This window comes from Oncorhynchus nerka, linkage group LG11 (assembly GCF_034236695.1).
Source record: "Oncorhynchus nerka isolate Pitt River linkage group LG11, Oner_Uvic_2.0, whole genome shotgun sequence".
NCBI classification, from domain to species: Eukaryota; Metazoa; Chordata; class Actinopteri; order Salmoniformes; family Salmonidae; genus Oncorhynchus; species Oncorhynchus nerka.
Window position 1 is genome coordinate 4,621,780 of NC_088406.1, and position 24,290 is coordinate 4,646,069.

General features: G+C 45.5%; 1 protein-coding gene across 6 annotated transcripts in view; it reads right to left on the reverse strand.

Moving 5' to 3' along the window:
• Window positions 1-20,928, reverse strand: part of prcp (prolylcarboxypeptidase (angiotensinase C)) — a 74,032-nt gene extending 53,104 nt beyond the window's left edge. Inside the window, exon 1 of one of the 6 annotated variants that reach the window (XM_065024159.1) lies at window positions 20,611-20,916. In XM_065024159.1, the coding sequence (XP_064880231.1) occupies window positions 20,611-20,796 (186 nt within the window). In that variant the 5' untranslated portion in view covers window positions 20,797-20,916. Of the gene's footprint in view, window positions 1-13,248; window positions 14,037-20,610 lie in introns of those variants that run through there. The other 5 variants (XM_065024157.1, XM_065024158.1, XM_065024155.1 and 2 more) reach the window with 5 other exon arrangements.
• Between the last annotated feature and the right edge of the window lie 3,362 nt (window positions 20,929-24,290).

Below are 24,290 nucleotides of genomic sequence, written 5' to 3' on the forward strand. Positions count from 1 at the left end.
GAGCAGCCTCTACTGCTGTACTCATGGTGAAGGACAGCCTCTACTGCTGTACTCATGGTAAAGGACAGCCTCTACTGCTGTACTCATGGTAAAGGACAGCCTCTACTGCTGTACTCATGGTAAAGGACAGCCTCTACTGCTGTACTCATGGTGAAGGACAGCCTCTACTGCTGTACTCATGGTGAAGGACAGCCTCTACTGCTGTACTCATGGTAAAGGACAGCCTCTACTGCTGTACTCATGGTAAAGGACAGCCTCTACTGCTGTACTCATGGTAAAGGACAGCCTCTACTGCTGTACTCATGGTAAAGGACAGCCTCTACTGCTGTACTCATGGTAAAGGACAGCCTCTACTGCTGTACTCATGGTAAAGAACAGCCTCTACTGCTGTACTCATGGTAAAGGACAGCCTCTACTGCTGTACTCATGGTAAAGGACAGCCTCTACTGCTGTACTCATGGTAAAGGACAGCCTCTACTGCTGTACTCATGGTAAAGGACAGTAGTTATGAGCCATCACTCCCTGGTAAAGGACAGCCTCTACTGCTGCTCATGGTAAAGGACAGCCTCTACTGCTGTACTCATGGTAAAGGACAGCCTCTACTGCTGTACTCATGGTAAAGGACAGCCTCTACTGCTGTACTCATGGTAAAGGACAGCCTCTACTGCTGTACTCATGGTAAAGGACAGCCTCTACTGCTGTACTCATGGTAAAAGGACAGCCTCTACTGCTGTAGGTAAAGGACAGCTCTCTACTGCTGTACTCATGGTAAAGGACAGCCTCTACTGCTGTACTCATGGTAAAGGACAGCCTCACTCCCTGAGCAGCCTGCTGTACTCATGGTAAAGGACAGCCTCTACTGCTGTACTCTATGGTAAAGGACAGCCTCTACTGCTGTACTCGTGGTAAAGGACAGCCTCTACTGCTGTACTGCAGCCTCTACTGCTGTACTCATGGTAAAGGACAGCCTCTACTGCTGTACTCATGGTAAAGGACAGCCTCTACTGCTGTACTCATGGTAAAGGACAGCCTCTACTGCTGTACTCATGGTAAAGGACAGCCTCTACTGCTGTACTCATGGTAAAGGACAGCCTCTACTGCTGTACTCATGGTAAAGGACAGCCTCTACTGCTGTACTCATGGTAAAGGACAGCCTCTACTGCTGTACTCATGGTAAAGGACAGCCTCTACTGCTGTACTCATGGTGAAGCCTCTACTGCTGTACTCATGGTAAAGGACAGCCTCTACTGCTGTACTCATGGTAAAGGACAGCCTCTACTGCTGTACTCATGGTAAAGGACAGCCTCTACTGCTGTACTCATGGTAAAGGACAGCCTCTACTGCTGTTAAAGGACTCATGGTGAAGGACAGCCTCTACTGCTGTACTCATGGTAAAGGACAGCCTCTACTGCTGTACTCATGGTGAAGGACAGCCTCTACTGCTGTACTCATGGTAAATGACAGCCTCTACTGCTGTACTCATGGTAAAGGACAGCCTCTACTGCTGGTAAAGGACAGCATGCTGTAAAGGACAGCCTCTACTGCTGTACTCATGGTAAAGGACAGCCTCTACTGCTGTACTCATGGTAAAGGACAGTAGTTATCGTGAGCCATCACTCCCCTGCAGCCTCTACTGCTGTACTCGTGGTGAAGGACAGCCTCTACTGCTGTACTCATGTTAAAGGACAGCCTCTACTGCTGTACTCATGGTAAAGGACAGCCTCTACTGCTGTACTCATGGTAAAGGACAGCCTCTACTGCTGTACTCATGGTAAAGGACAGCCTCTACTGCTGTACTCATGGTGAAGGACAGCCTCTACTGCTGTACTCAAAAGGACAGCCTCTACTGCTGTACTCATGCTGTAAAAAGGACAGCCTCTACTGCTGTACTCATGGTAAAGGACAGCCTCTACTGCTGTACTCATGGTAAAGGACAGCCTCTACTGCTGTACTCATGGTAAAGGACAGCCTCTACTGCTGTACTCATGGTAAAGGACAGCCTCTACTGCTGTACTCATGGTAAAGGACAGCCTCTACTGCTGTACTCATGGTAAAGGACAGTCTCTACTGCTGCTCATGGTAAAGGACAGCCTCTACTGCTGTACTCATGGTAAAGGACAGCCTCTACTGCTGTACTCATGGTAAAGGACAGCCTCTACTGCTGTACTCGTGGTAAAGGACAGCCTCTACTGCTGTACTCGTGGTAAAGAACAGCCTCTACTGCTGTACTCATGGTAAAGGACAGCCTCTACTGCTGTACTCATGGTAAAGGACAGCCTCTACTGCTGTACTCATGGTAAAGGACAGCCTTATCGTGAGCCGTCACTCCCCTTGAAAGGACAGCCTCTACTGCTGTACTCATGGTAAAGGACAGCCTCTACTGCTGTACTCATGGTAAAGGACAGCCTCTACTGCTGTACTCATGGTAAAGGACAGCCTCTACTGCTGTACTCATGGTAAAGGACAGCCTCTACTGCTGTACTCATGGTAAAGGACAGCCTCTACTGCTGTACTCATGGTAAAGGACAGCCTCTACTGCTGTACTCATGGTAAAGGACAGCCTCTACTGCTGTACTCATGGTAAAGGACAGCCTCTACTGCTGTACTCATGGTAAAGGACAGCCTCTACTGCTGTACTCATGGTAAAGGACAGCCTCTACTGCTGTACTCATGGTAAAGGACATCCTCTACTGCTGTACTCATGGTAAAGGACAGCCTCTACTGCTGCTGTACTCATGGTAAAGGACAGCCTCTACTGCTGTACTCATGGTAAAGGACAGTAGTTATCTGAGCCATCACTCCCCTGAGCAGCCTCTACTGCTGTACTGCAGAAGGACAGCCTCTACTGCTGTACTCATGGTAAAGGACAGCCTCTACTGCTGTACTCATGGTAAAGGACAGCCTCTACTGCTGTACTCATGGTAAAGGACAGCCTCTACTGCTGTACTCATGGTGAAGGACAGCCTCTACTGCTGCTCATGGTAAAGGACAGCCTCTACTGCTGTACTCATGGTAAAGGACAGCCTCTACAGCCATGGTAAAGGACAGCCTCTACTGCTGTACTCATGGTAAAGGACAGCCTCTACTGCTGTACTCATGGTAAAGGACAGCCTCTACTGCTGTACTCATGGTAAAGGACAGCCTCTACTGCTGTACTCATGGTAAAGAACAGTCTCTACTGCTGTACTCATGGTAAAGAACAGCCTCTACTGCTGTACTCATGGTAAAGGACAGCCTCTACTGCTGTACTCATGGTAAAGGACAGCCTAGTGTACTCATGGTAAAGGACAGTAGTTATCGTCCCCTGAGCAGCCTCTACAGCTGTACTCATGGTGAAGGACAGCCTCTACTGCTGTACTCGTGGTAAAGGACAGCCTCTACTGCTGTACTCGTGGTAAAGGACAGCCTCTACTGCTGTACTCGTGGTAAAGGACAGCCTCTACTGCTGTACTCATGGTAAAGGACAGCCTCTACTGCTGTACTCATGGTAAAGGACAGCCTCTACTGCTGTACTCATGGTAAAGGACAGCCTCTACTGCTGTACTCATGGTAAAGGACAGCCTCTACTGCTGTACTCATGGTAAAGGACAGCCTCTACTGCTGTACTCATGGTAAAGGACAGCCTCTACTGCTGTACTCATGGTAAAGGACAGTATCGTTATCTCCCCTGAGCAGCCTCTACTGCTGTACTCATGGTAAAGGACAGCCTCTACTGCTGTACTCATGGTAAAGGACAGCCTCTACTGCTGTACTCATGGTAAAGGACAGCCTCTACTGCTGTACTCATGGTAAAGGACAGCCTCTACTGCTGGACTCATGGTAAAGGACAGCCTTTACTGCTGTACTCATGGTAAAGGACAGTAGTTATCGTGAGCCATCACTCCCCTGAGCAGCCTCTACTGCTGTACTCGTGGTGAAGGACAGCCTCTACTGCTGTACTCATGTTAAAGGACAGCCTCTACTGCTGTACTCATGTTAAAGGACAGCCTCTACTGCTGTACTCATGGTAAAGGACAGCCTCTACTGCTGTACTCATGGTAAAGGACAGCCTCTACTGCTGTACTCATGGTGAAGGACAGCCTCTACTGCTGTACTCATGGTAAAGGACAGCCTCTACTGCTGTACTCATGGTAAAGGACAGCCTCTACTGCTGTACTCATGGTAAAGGACAGCCTCTACTGCTGTACTCATGGTAAAGGACAGCCTCTACTGCTGTACTCATGGTAAAGGACAGCCTCTACTGCTGTACTCATGGTAAAGGACAGCCTCTACTGCTGTACTCATGGTAAAGGACAGCCTCTACTGCTGTACTCATGGTAAAGGACAGCCTCTACTGCTGTCATGGTAAAGGACAGTGCTGTACTCATGGTAAAGGACAGCCTCTACTGCTGTACTCATGGTAAAGGACAGCCTCTACTGCTGTACTCATGGTAAAGGACAGCCTCTACTGCTGTACTCGTGGTAAAGGACAGCCTCTACTGCTGTACTCATGGTAAAGAACAGCCTCTACTGCTGTACTCATGGTAAAGGACAGCCTCTACTGCTGTACTCATGGTAAAGGACAGCCTCTACTGCTGTACTCATGGTAAAGGACAGTAGTTATCGTGAGCCGTCACTCCCCTGAGCAGCCTCTACCTGTACTGGTAGGACAGCCTCTACTGCTGTACTCATGGTAAAGGACAGCCTCTACTGCTGTACTCATGGTAAAGGACAGCCTCTACTGCTGTACTCATGGTAAAGGACAGCCTCTACTGCTGTACTCATGGTGAAGGACAGCCTCTACTGCTGTACTCATGGTGAAGGACAGCCTCTACTGCTGTACTCATGGTAAAGGACAGCCTCTACTGCTGTACTCATGGTAAAGGACAGCCTCTACTGCTGTACTCATGGTAAAGGACAGCCTCTACTGCTGTACTCATGGTAAAGGACAGCCTCTACTGCTGTACTCATGGTAAAGAACAGTCTCTACTGCTGTACTCATGGTAAAGAACAGCCTCTACTGCTGTACTCATGGTAAAGGACAGCCTCTACTGCTGGACTCATGGTAAAGGACAGCCTCTACTGCTGTACTCATGGTAAAGGACAGTAGTTATCGTGAGCCATCACTCCCCTGAGCAGCCTCTACAGCTGTACTCATGGTGAAGGACAGCCTCTACTGCTGTACTCGTGGTAAAGGACAGCCTCTACTGCTGTACTCGTGGTAAAGGACAGCCTCTACTGCTGTACTCATGGTAAAGGACAGCCTCTACTGCTGTACTCATGGTAAAGGACAGCCTCTACTGCTGTACTCATGGTAAAGGACAGCCTCTACTGCTGTACTCTGGTGGACAGCCTCTACTGCTGTACTCGTGGTGAAGGACAGCCTCTACTGCTGTACTCATGGTAAAGGACAGCCTCTACTGCTGTACCTACTCATGGTAAAGGACAGCCTCTACTGCTGTACTCATGGTAAAGGACAGCCTCTACTGCTGTACTCATGGTAAAGGACAGTAGTTATCGTGAGCCATCACTCCCCTGAGCAGCCTCTACTGCTGTACTCGTGGTGAAGGACAGCCTCTACTGCTGTACTCATGTTAAAGGACAGCCTCTACTGCTGTACTCATGTTAAAGGACAGCCTCTACTGCTGTACTCATGGTAAAGGACAGCCTCTACTGCTGTACTCATGGTAAAGGACAGCCTCTACTGCTGTACTCATGGTGAAGGACAGCCTCTACTGCTGTACTCATGGTAAAGGACAGCCTCTACTGCTGTACTCATGGTAAAGGACAGCCTCTACTGCTGTACTCATGGTAAAGGACAGCCTCTACTGCTGTACTCATGGTAAAGGACAGCCTCTACTGCTGTACTCATGGTAAAGGACAGCCTCTACTGCTGTACTCATGGTAAAGGACAGCCTCTACTGCTGTACTCATGGTAAAGGACAGCCTCTACTGCTGTACTCATGGTAAAGGACAGCCTCTACTGCTGTACTCATGGTAAGGACAGCCTCTACTGCTGTACTCATGGTAAAGGACAGCCTCTACTGCTGTACAGCCTCGTGGTACTCGTGGTAAAGGACAGCCTCTACTGCTGTACTCATGGTAAAGAACAGCCTCTACTGCTGTACTCATGGTAAAGGACAGCCTCTACTGCTGTACTCATGGTAAAGGACAGCCTCTACTGCTGTACTCATGGTAAAGGACAGTAGTTATCGTGAGCCGTCACTCCCCTGAGCAGCCTCTACTGCTGTACTCATGGTAAAGGACAGCCTCTACTGCTGTACTCATGGTAAAGGACAGCCTCTACTGCTGTACTCATGGTAATGGACAGCCTCTACTGCTGTACTCATGGTAAAGGACAGCCTCTACTGCTGTACTCATGGTAAAGGACAGCCTCTACTGCTGTACTCATGGTAAAGGACAGCCTCTACTGCTGTACTCATGGTAAAGGACAGCCTCTACTGCTGTACTCATGGTAAAGGACAGCCTCTACTGCTGTACTCATGGTAAAGGACATCCTCTACTGCTGTACTCATGGTAAAGGACAGCCTCTACTGCTGTACTCATGGTAAAGGACAGCCTCTACTGCTGTACTCATGGTAAAGGACAGTAGTTATCGTGAGCCATCACTCCCCTGAGCAGCCTCTACTGCTGTACTCGTGGTGAAGGACAGCCTCTACTGCTGTACTCATGGTAAAGGACAGCCTCTACTGCTGTACTCATGGTAAAGGACAGCCTCTACTGCTGTACTCATGGTAAAGGACAGCCTCTACTGCTGTACTCATGGTGAAGGACAGCCTCTACTGCTGTACTCATGGTGAAGGACAGCCTCTACTGCTGTACTCATGGTAAAGGACAGCCTCTACTGCTGTACTCATGGTAAAGGACAGCCTCTACTGCTGTACTCATGGTAAAGGACAGCCTCTACTGCTGTACTCATGGTAAAGGACAGCCTCTACTGCTGTACTCATGGTAAAGAACAGTCTCTACTGCTGTACTCATGGTAAAAAACAGCCTCTACTGCTGTACTCATGGTAAAGGACAGCCTCTACTGCTGTACTCATGGTAAAGGACAGCCTCTACTGCTGTACTCATGGTAAAGGACAGTAGTTATCGTGAGCCATCACTCCCCTGAGCAGCCTCTACAGCTGTACTCATGGTGAAGGACAGCCTCTACTGCTGTACTCGTGGTAAAGGACAGCCTCTACTGCTGTACTCGTGGTAAAGGACAGCCTCTACTGCTGTACTCGTGGTAAAGGACAGCCTCTACTGCTGTACTCATGGTAAAGGACAGCCTCTACTGCTGTACTCATGGTAAAGGACAGCCTCTACTGCTGTACTCATGGTAAAGGACAGCCTCTACTGCTGTACTCATGGTAAAGGACAGCCTCTACTGCTGTACTCATGGTAAAGGACAGCCTCTACTGCTGTACTCATGGTAAAGGACAGCCTCTACTGCTGTACTCATGGTAAAGGACAGCCTCTACTGCTGTACTCATGGTAAAGGACAGCCTCTACTGCTGTACTCATGGTAAAGGACAGCCTCTACTGCTGTACTCATGGTAAAGGACAGCCTCTACTGCTGTACTCATGGTAAAGGACAGCCTCTACTGCTGTACTCGTGGTAAAGGACAGCCTCTACTGCTGTACTCATGGTAAAGGACAGCCTCTACTGCTGTACTCATGGTAAAGGACAGCCTCTACTGCTGTACTCATGGTAAAGGACAGCCTCTACTGCTGTACTCATGGTAAAGGACAGCCTCTACTGCTGTACTCATGGTAAAGGACAGCCTCTACTGCTGTACTCATGGTAAAGGACAGTAGTTATCGTGAGACGTCACTCCCCTGAGCAGCCTCTACTGCTGTACTCATGGTAAAGGACAGCCTCTACTGCTGTACTCATGGTAAAGGACAGCCTCTACTGCTGTACTCATGGTAAAGGACAGCCTCTACTGCTGTACTCCTGGTAAAGGACAGTAGTTATCGTGAGCCGTCACTCCCCTGAGCAGCCTCTACTGCTGTACTCATGGTAAAGGACAGCCTCTACTGCTGTACTCATGGTAAAGGACAGCCTCTACTGCTGTACTCATGGTAAAGGACAGCCTCTACTGCTGTACTCATGGTAAAGGACAGCCTCTACTGCTGTACTCATGGTAAAGGACAGCCTCTACTGCTGTACTCATGGTAAAGGACAGCCTCTACTGCTGTACTCATGGTAAAGGACAGTAGTTATCGTGAGACGTCACTCCCCTGAGCAGCCTCTACTGCTGTACTCATGGTAAAGGACAGCCTCTACTGCTGTACTCATGGTAAAGGACAGCCTCTACTGCTGTACTCATGGTAAAGGACAGCCTCTACTGCTGTAGTCATGGTAAAGGACAGCCTCTACTGCTGTACTCATGGTAAAGGACAGCCTCTACTGCTGTACTCGTGGTGAAGGACAGCCTCTACTGCTGTACTCATGGTAAAGGACAGCCTCTACAGCTGTACTCATGGTAAAGGACAGCCTCTACTGCTGTACTCATGGTAAAGGACAGCCTCTACTGCTGTACTCATGGTGAAGGACAGCCTCTACTGCTGTACTCATGGTGAAGGACAGCCTCTACTGCTGTACTCATGGTAAAGGACAGTAGTTATCGTGAGCCATCACTCCCCTGAGCAGGCTCTACAGCTGTACTCATGGTAAAGGACAGCCTCTACTGATGTACTCATGGTAAAGGACAGCCTCTACTGCTGTACTCATGGTAAAGGACAGTAGTTATCGTGAGCCGTCACTCCCCTGAGCAGCCTCTACAGCTGTACTCATGGTAAAGGACAGCCTCTACTGCTGTACTCATGGTAAAGGACAGTAGTTATCGTGAGCCGTCACTCCCCTGAGCAGCCTCTACTGCTGTACTCATGGTAAAGGACAGCCTCTACTGCTGTACTCATGGTAAAGGACAGCCTCTACTGCTGTACTCATGGTAAAGGACAGCCTCTACTGCTGTACTCATGGTGAAGGACAGCCTCTACTGCTGTACTCATGGTGAAGGACAGACTCTACTGCTGTACTCATGGTGAAGGACAGCCTCTACTGCTGTACTCATGGTAAAGGACAGTAGTTATCGTGAGCCGTCACTCCCCTGAGCAGCCTCTACAGCTGTACTCATGGTAAAGGACAGCCTCTACTGCTGTACTCATGGTAAAGGACAGTAGTTATCGTGAGCCGTCACTCCCCTGAGCAGCCTCTACTGCTGTACTCATGGTAAAGGACAGCCTCTACTGCTGTACTCATGGTAAAGGACAGCCTCTACTGCTGTACTCATGGTAAAGGACAGCCTCTACTGCTGTACTCATGGTAAAGGACAGTAGTTATCGTGAGCCGTCACTCCCCTGAGCAGCCTCTACAGCTGTACTCATGGTAAAGGACAGCCTCTACTGCTGTACTCATGGTAAAGGACAGTAGTTATCCTCCCCTGAGCAGCCTCTACTGCTGTACTCATGGTAAAGGACAGCCTCTACTGCTGTACTCATGGTAAAGGACAGCCTCTACTGCTGTACTCATGGTAAAGGACAGCCTCTACTGCTGTACTCATGGTAAAGGACAGCCTCTACTGCTGTACTCATGGTGAAGGACAGCCTCTACTGCTGTACTCGTGGTGAAGGACAGACTCTACTGCTGTACTCATGGTGAAGGACAGCCTCTACTGCTGTAGTCATGGTAAAGGACAGTAGTTATCGTGAACTCCCTGAGCAGCCTCTACAGCTGTACTCATGGTAAAGGACAGCCTCTACTGCTGTACTCATGGTAAAGGACAGCCTGAGCTGTACTCCCCTAAAGGACAGCCTCTACTGCTGTACTCATGGTAAAGGACAGCCTCTACTGCTGTACTCATGGTAAAGGACAGCCTCTACTGCTGTACTCATGGTAAAGGACAGCCTCTACTGCTGTACTCATGGTAAAGGACAGCCTCTACTGCTGTACTCATGGTGAAGGACAGCCTCTACTGCTGTACTCATGGTAAAGGACAGCCTCTACTGCTGTACTCATGGTGAAGGACAGCCTCTACTGCTGTACTCATGGTAAAGGACAGCCTCTACTGCTGTACTCATGGTAAAGGACAGCCTCTACTGCTGTACTCATGGTAAAGGACAGCCTCTACTGCTGTACTCATGGTAAAGGACAGCCTCTACTGCTGTACTCATGGTAAAGGACAGCCTCTACTGCTGTACTCATGGTAAAGGACAGCCTCTACTGCTGTACTCATGGTAAAGGACAGCCTCTACTGCTGTACTCATGGTAAAGGACAGCCTCTACTGCTGTACTCATGGTAAAGGACAGCCTCTACTGCTGTACTCATGGTAAAGGACAGCCTCTACTGCTGTACTCATGGTAAAGGACAGCCTCTACTGCTGTACTCATGGTAAAGGACAGCCTCTACTGCTGTACTCATGGTAAAGGACAGCCTCTACTGCTGTACTCATGGTAAAGGACAGCCTCTACTGCTGTACTCATGGTAAAGGACAGCCTCTACTGCTGTACTCATGGTAAAGGACAGCCTCTACTGCTGTACTCATGGTAAAGGACAGCCTCTACTGCTGTACTCATGGTAAAGGACAGCCTCTACTGCTGTACTCATGGTAAAGGACAGCCTCTACTGCTGTACTCATGGTAAAGGACAGTAGTTAACGTAGACTCCATTCTTTGTCCCAGGAGAAGAGAGAAGCCAAAGTGATTTCCTGGATAACTGCTAGATCACTTGATTCCCTTCAGACCAGCCAGCCATCCCATCCTCCTTTTGTATAAATGTTTTGTCATTGTTCCTAAAGCACTGCCTGTAAGTCGTTGTGATATTGTCAAGTTTGCATCCCCAGCCTTTAGTTACTATTACCCCAGCCTCTAGTCACTATTACCCCAGCCTCTAGTTACTATTACCCCAGCCTCTAGTCACTATTACCCCAGCCTCTAGTCACTATTACCCCAGCCTCTAGTCACTATTACCCCGGCCTCTAGTCACTATTACCCCCGGCCTCTAGTCACTATTACCCCCGGCCTCTAGTTACCATGGCCCCGGCCTCTAGTTACCATGGCCCCGGCCTCTAGTTACCATGGCCCCGGCCTCTAGTTACCATGGCTCCGGCCTCTAGTTACCATGGCTCCGGCCTCTAGTTACTATGGCCCCGGCCCCTAGTTACTATGGCCCCGGCCTCTAGTTACTATGCCCCCAGCCTCTAGTTACCATGCCCCCAGCCTCTAGTTACCATGCCCCCAGCCTCTAGTTACTATGCCCCCAGCCTCTAGTTACTATGCCCCCAGCCTCTAGTTACTATGCCCCCAGCCTCTAGTTACTATGCCCCCAGCCTCTAGTTACTATGCCCCCAGTCTCTGGAACAGCCTGCCAGAGAACCTGGGGGGGGCGCAGGAACTGTGGACATATTTAAAACACACATTTTTAACTTTGCTTTTCCTTGGGGATCTTTTTAGTTTTTCAGATTTTATTGTTATTGTTTTTTATCTTATGTTTGTTGTGTAGTAAATATTTCCGTTTTTATTTTAATTGTTTTTTTATTCATGTTTTCCTGTGAAGCACATTCCGTTTCATTCCGTGTCTGAAATGTGCTGTATAAATAAAGCTTGATTTGATTCCATGTCTGAAATGTGCTGTATAAATAAAGTTTGATTTGAATCCATGTCTGAAATGTGCTGTATAAATAAAGCTTGATTTGATTCCATGTCTGAAATGTGCTGTATAAATAAAGTTTGATTTGAATCCATGTCTGAAATGTGCTGTATAAATAAAGCTTGATTTGATTCCATGTCTGAAATGTGCTGTATAAATAAAGCTTGATTTGATTCCATGTCTGAAATGTGCTGTATAAATAAAGCTTGATTTGAATGTATAAATAAAATAAAGTTTGATTTGATTCCGTGTCTGAAATGTGCTGTATAAATAAAGTTTGATTTGATTCCGTGTCTGAAATGTGCTGTATAAATAAAGCTTGATTTGAATCCGTGTCTGAAATGTGCTGTATAAATAAAGTTTGATTTGATTCCGTGTCTGAAATGTGCTGTATAAATAAAGCTCGATTTGATTCCGTGTCTGAAATGTGCTGTATAAATAAAGCTTGATTTGATTTGTAATGCATCATGACATGTTTGTTGCAATTCTGAGATCACGAGTTACAAGAAAGCATTTCAACTCGCATGAAATCACAACGATCAACAAAACAGTTGAAAATGCTATCTAGCCACAGCTATAATGGACAACCTAACAACGTGGATATGTAGAGTTCAAATCATTTTTATATCTTTATTTAACTAGGCAAGTCAGTTAAGAACAAATTATTATTTACAATGACGGCCTAGGAACAGTGGGTTAACTGCCTTGTTCAGGGGCAGAATGACAGATTTGTACCTTGTCAGCTATAGGGATTCGACCTCGCAACCTTCCGGTCACTAGTCCAACGCTCTATCTAACCACTAGCTAGGCTACCTATACCTTTAGCACATGCAATTTTTGGGGAAAGCTGTAACCTCCAGGATCTTTGATGTTCTTTAGTCTATAGTAGTCTACTTTAAATTCACTTTTATGGCAGTACACTGCAGTTCCTCTGGGCAGGTTGCCAGCAGGGTTTGAGTTGTGTTGGCAGGAAAACAGCCCAGTGTATTGATGGCTTTCCCGTCCTACCAGGAAGCAGAGCGGATACGCTGATTGTCTGCAGACACAATACCCAAACAGTTTAGAAGTGATTTAAAGTACACAGAGAATTAAGGAAATCCTCACAAGAAAGCCAGCGAAGCAGTTTTCAGTTCACCACAAACAAATAAAATCTACGGTCAATAGTAAATTAGGCAACAAGCATCAATATAAACAATGCTATTTAAATTTAAATGTCTTGGTGGACAAAGGCCATAGTGGAATGAGATAATATATTCTCTAAAAATAACTATAAAATCTAGACATTTTAAATTGGGCTAAATAATCATTACAAAAAACATAGCTACATAACTGAACAAATTGTTGCACAGGTAAATAAATGCATCAACTCAACCGTTATAACATTACTATTGCAACATTAGCACAAACTTGTTAAAAGTTTTAAAGCTCTTAACATATCTGTCAGATAAACTAAACATGCAGTGTGTGTTTGTTTAGACTATAGCTTGAATGTCTTGATAATCTACAAAGCTGATTAGTCTCGTTCCTTGTCTAGACAGTGATTGTTGACAGACATCATGACAGCCGTCAATAACTTTATGATATTATATTATAGCGAAAAGAAACGTACCTTCTGGTCAAAATAGTATGTTTCATAGTTGATGACGGTGTCCTGAGCATTGAGATCTGTAACCCCGCCATGCCTCGTCAAAAGTTGCGACTTGAGCGCAAACACATGAAAACAATAGAGCGATAAGATGAGAACGATGAACGTTATGACCGGTCTGGATACCGAAACGAATCCTCCAGACCTCATATCTACAGTGGCCAGGACGATTCTACAGAAAAACCTGTCTGAATAGTCTATATAAAGTGATCTGTGTGGGCTGCAGTCGCATGATGCAGCTGTGAGTAGGAAGGAGGAACCTAGTTAACATTTGTTGATGTTTCACTAAGAGGAAGTCAAGTTGCCAGTCAGCAAATCAAAAGTGCAAAGACAGTACAGTATGAAGAGAGGCTAAAACGGTTTCTCCAATAGAAATCCCTTATAAGGCTTTTAGGCGACGCTCATGTGTAAAAGGACGTCATCGCGTCTGACGTTCGTATCCCGATGAACTGCGCATGTGCGAGCCGTCAAAAATCAAAGGCACTCCTTCGATATAAATTTGTTTTTTTAACGAAAATGAAAACGTGTCAGTGTATCACTTTCACAAGGTTGGAGTAATAACATGTTCAACGATTTAAGAAATTGTCTCGAATGTAAATAGTTAATTTTCTCCTAATCTAAAGGCACAACTAAGGACGAATTGTTTCACTTCTCTCATTGACTTCTCAAACCCCAAACACCAGCAGGTTTCACAAGCGTTCTCATAAATCTCGCGATGTTACGCTTCTGGGTTTAGAAACTCTGTGATGTCGTGCATGTCGCAAATTGATGAACAATGAAGCTATCATGTAACATTGATAAGATTCCTGCAAAATGATCTGCTTTTCATAGGCAAGTAATTCATAGCGTGGTCGTTGTTATATAAACATGTTTTTTCCCCACTTTAATTTTTACGAACTGGTTCAATAATCATATCCTGCTGGTGAGTCAACTGTTTAATGTAGAAGGATTGTTACTCAATAATGAGGAATTTTTAACTTGTTACAATATCCCTGTAACACCTAGAGAGTTGGCCATAGTTTTTGATGCTAATCCATCTGGAACTCTCATGTTATTTAGAGGTGTAACCAGATCTCACCTTGTTGACCTACTCTCCTAGAGAGTTCTCCATAGTTTTTGATGCTGTTCCATCTGGAAGTCATGTTATTTAGAGGTGTAGCCAGACCTCACCTTGTTGACCTGCCCTCCTAGAGAGTTCTCCATAGTCTCTGATGCTGTTCCATCTGGAACTCTCATGTTATTTAGAGGTGTAACCAGACCTCACCTTGTTGACCTACCCTCCTAGAGAGTTCTCCATAGTCTCTGATGCTATTCCATCTGGAACTCCTGTTATTTAGAGGTGACCTAGCCCAGACCCATCTGGAACTCATGTTATTTAGAGGTGTGACCTTGTTGACCCTCCTAGAGAGTTCTCCATAGTCTCTGATGCTATTCCATCTGAACTCATGTTATTTAGAGAGTTCTCCATAGTAACCAGACCTCACCTTGTTGACCTACCCTCCTCCTAGAGCTGTTCCATCTGGAACTCTCATGTTATTTAGAGGTGTAACCAGACCTCTCTCTGAGTTGGCACCTCCTAGAGAGTTCTCCATAGTCTCTGATGCTGTTCCATCTGGAACTCATGTTATTTAGAGGTGTAACCAGACCTCACCTTGTTGACCTACCCTCCTAGAGAGTTCTCCATAGTCTCTGATGCTGTTCCATCTGGAACTCTCATGTTATTTAGAGGTGTAACCAGACCTCACCTTGTTGACCTACCCTCCTAGAGAGTTCTCCATAGTCTCTGATGCTGTTCCATCTGGAACTCTCATGTTATTTAGAGGTGTAACCAGACCTCACCTTGTTGACCTACCCTCCTAGAGAGTTCTCCATAGTCTCTGATGCTGTTCCATCTGGAACTCTCATGTTATTTTTGAGGTGTAACCAGACCTCACCTTACCCTCCTTAATCCAGTTAACTCTCCAATAGGGAAACTGTTTCTCTCCTTGCTCCCTCAGAACAGCAGATCTATACCTGCTTTATTTCAAAGGGAGATTGTATCCATTCCTTATGTCACAACTTACTGGAATACATTGGTCACTAATATCTGTTGGAAAAAAGTCTGATTATTACCACATAAATATTTGCTTGTTAACAAGGTCAAAGAGGTCTCTTTCAGAATGATCCATGTGTATGACCCTGTCGAATCATTACCTGAAGTAACTCAAAAAAGACATTAACATTGATTGTACTTTTTGTGTTGAGCAGCCAGAAACAGTTTATTTATTTTGGCATTGTCTACATTGTCTCTATGTAAAACAATTATGGAAAGATATTCACAGTTTTATAATTGTTAATATTCTTGATGACTTTAGTTTTTTATGGGAGAATATGTTGCTCGGTTTCCTTAACCATAATAAAGATAAAGAAAAACTATTTTAGCTCATAAATCTAATTGTGCTAATGGAACAATAAATGTAAATTCACGAATTAAAAAAAAACACTCTTCCGTCTTTTCTACAAGGACTTGGAGCAGGACATTAAAGACCTTAAGACTATTCTACATTCTTCTAATCACAAAGCTGTGAAAAAAAATCAATATGTGTGTTCCTTTTAAGGTCTTTCTATAGTCTGTCATTTGTTCTACCCCGTAGCAGATGTTATCAGTGTCTATTTATGTATACAGACTTTTCTACATTGGTAATAAACATAACAACTTTTTTATATATATATATATATATATATATATAAAATATTTTTTTTAAATTAAATAAAATGAAGCTATCATGTGAGAAGACTTCGTGCCATGATGCTAGTTAATCTATGGACAGACTGGGCAAAGATTACAAAGTAACAGTTGGTATATGTTGGAAAGGTTCTCATCTCAGCCTCCAGTATTTATGCTGCAGTAGTTTATGTGTCGGGGGGCTAGGGTCAGTTTGTTATATCTGGAGTACTTCTCCTGTCCTATTCGGTGTCCTGTGTGACTCTAAGTGTGCGTTCTCTAATTCTCTCCTTCTCTCTTTCTTTCTCTCTCTCGGAGGACCTGAGCCCTAGGACCATGCCCCAGGACTACCTGACATGATGACTCCTTGCTGTCCCCAGTCCACCTGGCCATGCTGCTGCTCCAGTTTCAACTGACCTGAGCCCTAGGACCATGCCCCAGGACTACCTGACATGATGACTCCTTGCTGTCCCCAGTCCATCTGACCGTGCTGCTGCTCCAGTTTCAACTGTTCTGCCTTATTATTATTCGACCATGCTGGTCATTTATGAACATTTGAACATTTTGGCCATGTTCTGTTATAATCGCCACCCGGCACAGCCAGAAGAGGACTGGCCACCCCACATAGCCTGGTTCCTCTCTAGGTTTCTTCCTAGGTTTTGGCCTTTCTAGGGAGTTTTTCCTAGCCACCGTGCTTCTACACCTGCATTGCTTGCTGTTTGGGGTTTTAGGCTGGGTTTCTGTACAGCACTTTGAGATATCAGCTGATGTACGAAGGGCTATATAAATACATTTGATTTGATTTGATTTAGCGTCATACCCAAGAAGACTTGAGGCTGTAATCGCTGCCAAAGGTGCTTCAACAAAGTACTGAGTAAAGGGTCTGAATACTTGTGATATTTCAGTTTTAAAGGTTTTATAAATTTGCTAAAATTTCTAAAAACCTGTTTTTGCTTCGTCATTATGGGGTATTGTGTGTAGATTGATGAGTAAAAACAACAAATTAATCCTATTTAGAATAAGGCTGTAACGTAACAAAATGTATGAACATATCCATCTACCTCAATTACCTCGTACCTCTGCACATCGACTCAGTACTGGTACCCCATGTATATAGCCAAGTTATTACCTCGTACCCCTGCACATCGACTCAGTACTGGTACCCCATGTATATAGCCAAGTTATTACCTCGTACCCCTGCACATCGACTCAGTACTGGTACCCCATGTATATAGCCAAGTTATTACCTCGTACCCCTGCACATCGACACATCGACTCAGTACTGGTACCCCATGTATATAGCCAAGTTATTACCTCGTACCCCTGCACATCTACTTAGTACTGGTACCCCATGTATATAGCCAAGTTATTACCTCGTACCCCTGCACATCTACTTAGTACTGGTACCCCATGTATATAGCCAAGTTATTACCTCGTACCCCTGCACATCGACTCAGTACTGGTACCCCATGTATATAGCCCCTGCACATCTTATTACCTGTATATAGCCAAGTTATTACCTCGTACCCCTGCACATCGACTCAGTACTGGTACCCCATGTATATAGCCAAGTTATTACCTCGTACCCCTGCACATCTACTTAGTACTGGTACCCCATGTATATAGCCAAGTTATCGGTACTCATTGTGATTTTTATTTTACATTTTAGTCAGCAGATGCTCTCTTATCCAGAACGACTTAGAGGATTTAAGTGCCTTGCTCAAGGGCACAACTACACATTTTTCACCTAGTCAGCTCTGGGATTCGAACCAGTGACCTTTCGGTTACCAGTCAAATTCTCGTAACCGCTACCTGCTCCTCGTGTTATTATTTTTTATTATTTCTCTTTATTTTCTCTCTACATTGAAGGACCCATAAGTAAGTCTAACCCACATTTGCTTCGCTTTTCAAAAGATAGCTCGTTGGACTGTGTGTTTGTGTGTGTGTGTGTGTGTGTGTGTGTGTGTGTAGGATAGGACACCTACACCACCCGATGTCACAGGAAGGCCAAAAAGATCATCAAGGACATCAACCACCCGAGCCACTGCCTGTTCACCCCCGCTATCATCCAGAAGGCGAGGTCAGTACAGGTGCATCAAAGCTAGTCAGTCACTGTCACACAGTGGCGGTTCTAGCTTGTATGGCTCCTCCCCCTTTAAAACATAAATACAACTAAATTGCATAAATCCTATATCACACAAATAGAATAACACACTTATACAGAAGAGAGCCTGATTATTACACTGTTGCACTTCAAAAGAAGAAACACACAAACTAAATTGCACAACTTCCATCTGAACCCTGACCTGTCCTTGATGCAAAGTCATCAATTACATCGTCACAAGAAATCTGCCCAGCAGTTACATGGTTAATACTGATGACAGCAAGGCCACTAAGGCGTTCCTGTGACACAGTGGAGCTCAGGTAGGATTTGATGAGCTTCAGCTTTTGAAAAGCTTCTCTCTGCTTCAGCTACGGTCACTGGAAGAGTTATTCTGAGAGGAAATTCTGAGAGCAATCCACAAAATGTGGATACATTTCTGAGATCTCTCTTTCATGTATAAATATCAGCAGCTCAAGCAGGGTCATGGTCTTCCGGTGTTCTTCCGGCAAGTTCTTCAGTTCCTGTGCCAGCTCTCTGCCATCCAAGTCTGAGTGTTCTTTATAGTGCAGTATCATACTAAGGGCCTCACATTGCTCCTCGTTTGAGAGACTTTGGAAGGTTGACAGCACTCCAAACTTCTCTCCCACAGTTTCCAATATGGAAAATCTTTCCTGAAGGGCTGAGGTTGCAGCATCAACAACGACATTGACACATTTCCACCTCCAGCTTCTTCAGGGCATCACTCAAAGGCTCATCAAATGATTCATATGAAAAGTGTTCGCTTTGTGGACCTCAAGCCTTTTTTGTTGTGGAACGAGCCTCGACATTCAAACCCTCGCAAATATCCTTGGCTGACGTTTGAACAGTCATAAAGCCCGTTGCCCTGTAGAGACCTCTCTCTTGTCTTTCTGAGAAGACTGACTGCAACATCCACTTAACATCCTGGGAGACGGCATCAGCTTGCTCACATGTTGGATCTGGCTCAAGATGTCACGTGACGCGCAAATGAGCGATAGAAAACCGATTGCGCAAATGTCACCATTCCCCCCCCCCCCCCCGTGCCGCCCCCGACAAGATGCCCATGTCACCTATGCCTAAATCCACCACTGCAGTGTTACTAGATGGCTACCACCCTGTTACTCAACCCTGCACCTTAGAGGCTGCTGCCCTATATACATAGACATGGAATCACTGGTTACTCAACCCTGCACCTTAGAGGCTGCTGCCCTATATACATAGACATGGAATCACTGGTTACTCAACCCTGCACCTTAGAGGCTGCTGCCCTATATACATAGACATGGAATCACTGGTCACTTTAATCACGTTTACATATTGCTTAACTCATTTCATATGTATGTACTGTATTCTATTCTACTGTATTTTAGTCAATGTCACTCCGACATTGCTGCTCCTAATATATATGTATATTTCTTAACTCCATTATTTTACTTTAGATTTGTGTGTATTGTTGTGAATTGTTAAGATATTAATGCACCGTTGGACCTAGGAACACAAGCATTTCGCTTGACCCGCAATAACATCTGCTAAATATGTGTATGTGACCAATAACATCTGTTAAATATGTGTATGGACCAATCACATCTGTTAAATATGTGTATGGACCAATCACATCTGTTAAATATGTGTATGGACCAATCACATCTGTTAAATATGTGTATGTGACCAATAACATCTGATAAATATGTGACCAATAACATCTGCTAAATATGTGTATGTGACCAATAACATTTGATTTGATTTGTTGTTCCCGTTTGTACCACCGTAAAGCAACGTGTTGAAAATATCGAACGCATGAGGAGGTACACAGAACGCACCGCCAACGTAGAGTGTTACTACCGCCGGAACGCAGTTTGATACATTTGGTGGACATGGGGCGTTAGTCTATACCTGTTGTTTCCGAAGCATGTGACAAGTGATTTGATTTCAAGTGATTTAGGTATTATCTTTTTTAATATTGTCAAAATCATGTTTGTCATGAAATTTGATTATATTTCATGCTGAAATTTCCCCCATCACTTCCATAGATTTGAAGTTAGTGGTGGCAAAAGTTAGCTGAAGTTTGTCATGGCTGTTTGAAAAAAACGGAACCATGCACTACAGTTTCTCCTGGCACCATAGACTGTTTTCAGGGTGAGACGCCATCTAACATTAAGTTGTAAAATAATGAACGACAGTTTAAATTGGAATAATCATTGCAAAAAAACATACATAACTGTGAACAAATTGTTGCACAGGTAAATAAATGCATCAACTCAACCGTTATAACATTACTATTGCAACATTAGCACAAACTTGTTAAAAGTTTTAAAGCTCTTAACATATCTGTCAGATAAACTAAACATGCAGTGTGTGTTTGTTTAGACTATAGCTTGAATGTCTTGATAATCTACAAAGCTGATTAGTCTCGTTCCTTGTATAGACAGTGATTGTTGACAGACATCATGACAGCCGTCAATAACTTTATGATATTATATTATAGCGAAAAGAAACGTACCTTCTGGTCAAAATAGCATGTTTCATAGTTGATGACGGTGTCCTGAGCATTGAGATCTGTAACCCCGCCATGCCTCGTCAAAAGTTGCGACTTGAGCGCAAACACATGAAAACAATAGAGCGATAAGATGAGAACGATGAACGTTATGACCGGTCTGGATACCGAAACGAATCCTCCAGACCTCATATCTGCAGTGGCCAGGACGATTCTACAGAAAAACCTGTCTGAATAGTCTATATAAAGTGATCTGTGTGGGCTGCAGTCGCATGATGCAGCTGTGAGTAGGAAGGAGGAACCTAGTTAACATTTGTTGATGTTTCACTAAGAGGAAGTCAAGTTGCCAGTCAGCAAATCAGAGTGCATGCAAGTCACACGTTGATGAACAATTAAGCTATCACGTGAGAAGACTTCGTGCCATGATACAAGTTCATTTATGGACAGACTGGGCAAAGATTACAAAGTAACAGTTGGTATATATTTTGGAAAGGTTTTCAGTTACAATTTAGCCATTGATCACGAGTTGCGAAAATATAGATGCAAATGGAGCTGCTGCGTTTACGCCTGGGGCATATTCATTACGCAGATTCCGTTGTAAAACGTTTCTTAAACGGAAAGAAACGGGGAGAGACCTACCTGAATGTTTCCAATAGAAACTCTCGGTTTAGTTGCAAGTGCAACTATCTGTACTAATGATTAAACCCCAGGTTGACACTTCACTTTATTATTGTCTTAAATGATAAAAAATATTCAGTTTACCTCAGTGCATTCGGTAGGCATGACGTTCTCAAATGCTCCAGTGCATTCGGAGAGTAGTCAGACCCCTTCCCTTTTTCCACATTGTGTTAAATATTTTTTCCCTTCATCTACACACAATAACACATAATGACAAAGCGAAAACAGGTTTTTTGATTTTTTTTTCTTGAAATGTAATTTATTTTATTTTATAGAAATGCCTTATTTACATAAGTATTCAGACCCTTTGCTATGAGACTCGAAATTGAGTTCAGGTGCATCCTGTTTCCATTGATCATCAAATCAAATTTTATTAGTCACATGCGCCGAATACAACAGGTGTAGGTAGACCTTACAGTGAAATGCTGAATACAACAGGTAGACCTTACAGTGAAATGCTGAATACAACAGGTGTAGTAGACCTTACAGTGAAATGCTGAATACAACAGGTGTAGTAGACCTTACAGTGAAATGCTGAATACAACAGGTGTAGTAGAACTTACAGTGAAATGCTGTATACAACAGGTGTAGTAGACCTCACAGTGAAATGCTGAATACAACAGGTGTAGTAGACCTTACAGTGAAATGCTTACTTACGACCCCTAACCGACAATGCAGTTTAAAAGATACAGATAAGAATAATAGAGCGTGATCACACAGTCTTCCGGAACTGCTGGTGCTCTCATGCATGTTTCAGTGTTATTTGCCTCAAAGCGAGCAAAGACCTAATTTAGCTCGTCTGGTAGGCTCGTGTCCCTGAGCAGCTCTCGGCTGTGCTTCCCTTTGTAGTCTATAATGGTTTGCAAGCCCTGCCACATCCGACGAGCGTCAGAGCCAGTGTAATACCATTCGGTCTTAGTCCTGTATCGACACTTTGCCTGTTTGATGGTTCGTCGGAGGGCATAGCTGGATCTTATACGTTTCCCGCTCCTTGAAAGCGGCAGCTCTGAGCCTTTAGCTCAGTGTGGATGTTCCCTGTAATCCATGGCTTCTGGTTGGGGTATGTACGTACGGTCACTGTGGTGGGGACGTCATCGATGCACTTATTGATGAAGCCAATGACTGAGCTGGCCGTCCGGCCAAACTGAGCAATCAGGGCAGAAGGGCCTTGGTTAGGGAGGTGACCAAGAACCTGATGGTCACTCTGACAAATCTCCAGAGTTCCTTTGTGGAGATGGGAGAACCTTCTAGAAGGACGACCATCTCTGCAGCACTCCACCAATCGGGCATTTATGGTAAAGTGATGGAAGCCACTCCTCAGTAACGGGCACATGACAGCCTACTTGGAGTTTCCCAAAAGGCCCCTAAAGAACTCTCAGACCATAAGAAACAAGATTCTCTGGTCTGATGAAACCAAGATTGAACTCTTTGGCCTGAATGCCAAGCATCACGTCTGGAGGAAACCTGGCAACATCCCTACGGTGAAGCATGGTGGTGGCAGCATCATGCTGTGGGGATGTTTTTCAGCGACAGAGACTGGGAAAGTAGTCAGAATCGAGGGAAAGATGAACGGAAGCAAAGTACAGAGAGATCCTTAATGTAAACCTGCTCCAGAACGCTCAGGACCTCAGGCTGGGGCGAAGGTTCACCTTCCAACAGGACTATGACCTGAAGCACACAGCCAACAACGCAGGAGTGGCTTCGGGACAAGTCTCTGAATGTCCTTGAATGGCCCAGCCAGAGCCCGGACTTGAACCCAATCCAACTTTCTGAATGCACTGTATACAAGGAAAGGGGGATAACTAGTCAGTTGCACAACTGAATGCATTCAACCGAAATGTGTCTTTCGCATTTAACCCAACCAGACTGAATCAGAGAGGTGCAGTGGGCTGCCTTAATTGATGTCCATGTCGTCGGCGCCGGGGAGAAGGTGTTGTTAGGGAGAAACTGTCATCTCTGTTGTTAGAGAGAAACTGTCATCTCTGTTGTTAGGGAGAAACTGTCATCTCTGGTTTAGTTTTCTTCAAACAGCCATTACTGTCACACCTACTCCCCTTCCCTGGCGCTCGAGGGCGCCAGCCATTACTGTCACGCCCGCTCCCCTTCCCTGGCTCTCGAGGGCGCCAGCCATTACTGTCACGTCTGCTCCCCTTCCCTGGCTCTCGAGGGCGCCAGCCATTACTGTCACCCCCGCTCCCCTTCCCTGGCACTCGAGGGCGCCAGCCATTACTGTCACGCCCGCTCCCCTTCCCTGGCGCTCGAGGGCGCCAGCCATTACTGTTACGCCCGCTCCCCTTCCCTGGCGCTCGAGGGCGCCAGCCATTACTGTCACGCCCGCTCCCCTTCCCTGGCGCTCGAGGGCGCCAGCCATTACTGTCACCCCTGCTCCCCTTCCCTGGCTCTCGAGGGCGCCAGCCATTACTGTTACGCCCGCTCCCCTTCCCTGGCGCTCGAGGGCGCCAGCTATTACTGTCACCCCCGCTCCCCTTCCCTGGCGCTCGAGGGCGCCAGCTATTACTGTCACCCCCGCTCCCCTTCCCTGGCGCTCGAGGGCGCCAGCCATTACTGTCACGCCTGCTCCCCTTCCCTGGCTCTCGAGGGCGCCAGGCTACCCATTATACGCAGATGTTACTTTCATTACGCGCAGCTGCGCTGTGACGCTCGTCGTTGGAATGAGGTGAGGACCAAAGCGCAGCGTGGTGAGTGTTCATCATTATATTTATTAAACCGAGAACACTAAACAAAATAACAAAGGAGAATGAAACGAAACAGTTCTGAAAGGTGACAGACACACAACAGAAAATAATCACACACAACTCAAAGGTGAAACCAGGATACCTAAGTATGGTTCTCAATCAGGGACAACGATTGACAGCTGCCTCTGATTGAGAACCACACCAGGCCAAACACAGAAATCCCTAATTATAGAAAAAAGAACATAGACTGCCCACCCCAACTCACGTCCTGACCATACTAAAACAAAGACAAAACAAAGGAACTAAGGTCAG